This window comes from Gekko japonicus, unplaced genomic scaffold (assembly GCF_001447785.1).
Source record: "Gekko japonicus isolate JY-2015 unplaced genomic scaffold, Gekko_japonicus_V1.1 scaffold25, whole genome shotgun sequence".
In the NCBI taxonomy this organism is placed as follows: Eukaryota; Metazoa; Chordata; class Lepidosauria; order Squamata; family Gekkonidae; genus Gekko; species Gekko japonicus.
The window spans coordinates 63,520-68,421 of NW_015171502.1; the positions used below are offsets into that span (position 1 = coordinate 63,520).

The 4,902-nt window shown below is 55.2% G+C and overlaps 1 protein-coding gene across 5 annotated transcripts in view; it reads right to left on the reverse strand.

The window, feature by feature from the left end:
* LOC107117103 (tropomyosin alpha-3 chain) overlaps window positions 1-4,902 on the reverse strand; it is a 65,878-nt gene that overhangs the window by 30,076 nt on the left and 30,900 nt on the right. For all 5 annotated transcript variants that reach the window (XM_015419150.1, XM_015419148.1, XM_015419145.1 and 2 more), the window contains one exon: window positions 4,432-4,502. In XM_015419150.1, the coding sequence (XP_015274636.1) occupies window positions 4,432-4,502 (71 nt within the window). The remainder of the gene's footprint in view (window positions 1-4,431; window positions 4,503-4,902) is intronic.

The window sequence follows — 4,902 nt, forward strand, 5'->3', positions numbered from 1 at the left end:
GGAAGGCGCCGGTCACACAAGGCCCAGAAGTGCAGAAGCAAAAGGAGCGTGGGTGTGTGGTGAAGCCCGGGACACCCGTCCGACGAGAGACGCTGTCTGAGGAGCAGGTCTGTGCAGGTCCCTTTTACAGGCAGGTTAAGGAGGCCCTGGCCTGGATCGCCCGGGCTAGCCCAATGTGGGTCAGATTTCAGACGCTAAGCGGGGTTTAGCACTCGGATGGGAGAACACCAAGGAAGTCCAGGGTCTCCGTGTGGAGGCAGGCAGTGGCAAACCCCGCCTCTGTTCCATCTTCTGTTGGAGCCAGTTTGGCATTTCTAATCTGGGAGAACCGGGTTGGAGTCCCCACTTCTCCACATGCAGCTGCTGGTGTGGGTCTCAGGTCAGTCGCAAGTTCTTTCAGAGCTGTTCCCTCAAGGGGAGTTCTCGAGAGAGCTCTCTCAGCCCCACCTACCTCACAGGGTGTCCTGTTGTGGGGAGGGGAGGGGATTGTAAGCCGCTCTGAGACTCCTTTGGGGAGTGAAGGGTGGGGTATAAATCCAATCTCCTCTTCTTCTTCGACAACTGAAGACTTGCATCTGTTGGGTACTCGTTTAGGCCACTCCGGGAACAGCCCCCAGAGAATTGTGGGAATTACAGTTTGCACAAAGGACAGGGCTGGGAGGTGCTCATTTGAGTTTAGGACCCTCAAACAACTGTCTCATTTCTGCAACTGAAGCCAATTACAGTCAGTTAACACTGGCCGGGGGGAGGGTTTCCCGCCGTCAAGCTGCAGCTGACTGACGGCACCTCCATGTGGTTTCTAAAGCAAGAGATGAACAGAGGCGGTCCACCACGGCCCGCCTCTGCGTACCAGCCCTGGACTTCCTCGGCAGCCTCCCATCCGAGTACCAACCAAGGCGGACAGACGCCGATTAGCCGGATGAGATCAAAGCTAGCCTGGGCCCTCCAGGTCAGGGCGAAGGACACACAGAGGTGGCTTCATCATTGCCTGCCGCTGCCTGGCAACCCTGGACTCCCCTGGCGGTCTCCCATCCAAGCACGAACTGAGGCTGACCCTGCTTAGCTTTAAAGATCTGAAGAGGCTTGGGCTAGCCTGGGCTAGCCAAGTCAGGGCAATAAGCAAAGAAACAACCCACGTTTTACAATACGGGAACAAAGGAGGCAGGGCGTCGTGCTCCTCTGGCCTCAGCAAGGGGAGAGTTAACTCCCGCCCTGATCCCTTTTCCTCTCCAAGTCACTGATCTCCTTCCTCCTCAGTCGCCTTCACTTCAGCCTCCCCCCTTTCCTTTGTAAGCGACACTCTCTAGCCGCGCCTCCTTCTGGCCCAGCTCACGAGTAGGCCCTTCCCTCAAGGGCCCTCTTCACTCAGGAACCGGCCATTGCTGAGAATTTGGCCTCCTTCCAGTTGTCCGACTGGACAGAGCCTGTGGAACCAGCTGTCCACCCCTCCCCCCCAAGCAAGAGGGGCTTCTTCCCAAGCCACCCCCCCTTTCCTTACGAATTCTCCCCTCTCCCCATGTAGAAGAGAAGAAGAAGAGGCAAAGGGAGGGGAGGGGAGCAACCTTTGGACTGAGAATGAGGCTTTTACCATACCCATGTGGAGCAGAATGGTGGACTAGTGTCTGGGAGACCCGAATTCGAATCCCTACTCTGCCATGGAAGCTTGCTGGGTGGCCCTGGGCCAGTCAATCAGCTTAACCTATCCTACAGGGCTGTGGGGAGATGGAAGTGTACAAGGGTTGCCAGCCTCCAGGTGGGACTCGGAGATCTCCCAGAATTAACACTGGTCTCCAGATGTCACAGATCTGCCTCCCTGAAGAAAAATGTCAGCTTTGGGAGGTGGCCCCAAAGGCTTTATATCCCCACTGAGGTCCCGTTTCTCCCCAGAGTCTACCCCCAAATCGACAGGAATTTCCCAACCTGGAGCCAGCAACCGTACTAGAAAGATAGAAGGAGGAGGAGGAGGAGGAGAGGAGGAGGAGGAGGAGGAGGAGGAGGAGGAGATTGGATTTATACCCGGCCCTTCACTACCCGAAGGAGTCTCAGAGCGGCTTACAAACTCCTTTCCCTTATCCTCCCCGCAACAGACACCCTGTGAGTTGGGTGAGACTGAGAGAGCTCTGACAGAAACTGCCCATTTTTCAAGAACAGCTGTGCCAGAACTATGGCTTGCCCAAGGTCATCCAGCAGCTGCGAGTGAAACCCGGTTCTCCCAGATTAGAGTCCGCACACTTAACCACTACACCAAACTGGTTCTCAAGAACAGCTCTGACAAAACTACGGCTTGCCCAAGGTCATCCAGCAGCTGCGAGTGCAGGAGTGGGGAATCAAACCCGGTTCTCCCAGATTACAGTCTGTGCACTTAACCACTACACCAAACTGTACTTGAGGGGGTTCCACCAAGCTGAGGCACCGTCCTAAGTGGAGGCGGCGTGATGCGGTATCCCACACAAAACGAGGCAGGTTCCCATGGCAGAGTCTCAAGGTGGTGGTGGTGGGGGGAATATATATATTGCCAGCTACTGTGTCACTGTCCTTTCGGCCTGCAGGTTTTAAGAGGCAGGCGCATGGTGAGGGGAGAGGACAGCCAGATGTTTGGCATTAATTCGTCGGCAACACTATCACTCTTGTCTCTGGAAGCCACCTAAAAATACGCTCACCCTCGCACAACTATGGAAGGCCGGTGTTTTTATAGCAGGGGGAGCTGGGGAAACTGACAGCCAGCGTTCCCTCTAAGCTTAGTTAGTGTGAGCTAGCTCACACTTTGTCAGCCTCTGGCTCACACATTTCTGTCTTAGTAAGGAGGGCTCCAGAGCAAATTTGATTTATATACAGTACCAAATTGCTCGCTCACAACTTTAGCTCACAAAGTAGAATTTTTGCTCGCAAGACTCCACAGCTTAGAGGGAGCACTGCTGACTGCCCCACAGTCATGGAAGGTACAGGTATTTGAAGGGTTGTTTTGGTTTTTTTTTTAAAAGCTATACTTTCGTTCTCTCCCATTCCACCCCCACCCCACCCCCGCAGGCCCAAGAAGAAATGCTTCGCATTCCCCCTCCACTCCCACATCAGGGCGGCAGATGTGCTGCAGACCTGACACAGCCCCGCCATCTGGAATGCGGGACCACCCTGCTGCAGACGATCCCCCCTCCTCCCAAAAAACCTGCAGCATCTGGGCTCCGTGGCCTCGGCAGCCGCTCCCTTCCTGGAAGCGGCGGAAGGCTCCTTCCGGCCCGAGTCCAGTGATGCCAATCCCGGGATGGAGCCGTCTCCAGCACAGCGAATCCCCCTCCATGGAAAACGAATGGAGGGAATCCACGGGCGCAAGAAAAAGGCAGCCGCCTGCCCTGCTAGAGAAAGGGAGCCCCCACTCTGGCTTCTTAGGGCTTGGCCGGCTCAATCCACCCACACTGGAGACAGAGGAACTGTCTGCCACATGACTCAGCATGACGCTGGAAAATTCCGGGCAGCAACACCATTGGGTGGGTGGTTACCGATGCTCCCTCTAGGCTGCAGAGTCTTGTGAGCAAAAATCTACTTTGTGAGCTGCTGGCATTAAAGTTGTGGATGAGCGATTTGGCTCCTGCATGAATCGGTTTGCTCTGGAGCCATCCTTCCTGAGCTGGGACAAAAAACATGTGAGCCGGAGGCTAACAAACTGTGAGCTGGCTCACACTAACTCAGCTTAGAGGGAACACTGGTGGTAACCACAGCCATTCTTGAACACAGTCCCCACCCTCTGCGGAGGTCACACCTCCGCATGGGGGAAAAACTAACCCAGCCCTAAGGAAAGCTCGGCCTAGCCCCTGCCACGGACTATAGACCGTGTGTGTGTGTGTGTGTGTGTGTGTGTTTTGTCTCTCCCCCCATGTGAAGCAGTGGAACAGTCCACAGCTGCCTCGCTTCATTCTCCACCCTTCATAGGACGGCTCTGGCATGTTCTCTTTCAAGTCTGTCAGTTGGCTTTCGTTATTGCCAGCGAAAGGGAGGACGATTTTGTGGAAACCGAGTCAGGAGGATTGCTTTCAAGTCCCTGGGCATGAGGCTGGCGGCGAGTCATGGAAACCCAACCAGCGCGCACCCCGCCAACCCTGCTTGCCAACGGAGCATTCGCGCTCCTCCGAGTCGGGAATGCTGCCAGGAGGCCGCGCGGCTCCGTGCCTCAAAAAGGCGAGCTGAGAGAAAGAATTTCCCCTGCAAAGTGACTGGGAGAGTCGAAACGGCCAAGATTAGCCACAACCTTTTGGTGAGGGGGGTGGAGGAGAGGGAGTGGGGGTGGCACAGCTTCTAAGCCCAGGGGGGCCCCCACGCTTCAGGCCTTGTTTCACCGGGGGGGGTTGCAAGCGCAGCCGCTCCACGATAGCTTCCATGCAGCCGAGAGACGCCTCATGCGAGAGGGAAGGAACGAACTCCGAGCACAAGGATACTCACGACTCGGCCAGCTCGGCCCTCTCCTCTGTACGCTCCAGGTCTCCCTCAATGATTACCAGTTTCCGGGCAACCTGAGAAAGGCAGAGGAATGGTCAGCGAGGGGGAAACACACACACACACCCCGCCATAAGGCCAGGGCAGCTGCGTGAGCACATTGGTCGCCACAGCGGGCTAAGCAGGGCTGCCACACAGGGCCCATGAACTTTAGAAGGGCTTCTATGATTCCTATAACCAATCTTCGTAGTCATGCATTTGAATGGCTCATATTATATCAGCTATGTCCAACAGGTAGATCGCGATCTACCTGTAGATCGCGGAGGGGGTCAGAGGTAGATCAGCAGCCCCACTTGGTCGCCTGGTATAAAATAAAATTAAAAAAATGTTCACAGTTCTTTCTGGATCTTCGTCTCTCTGTTTTGTTTTTGCTTATTTTGCTTACCAGTAAATGACAGAAGGTGCATTATAAATGGG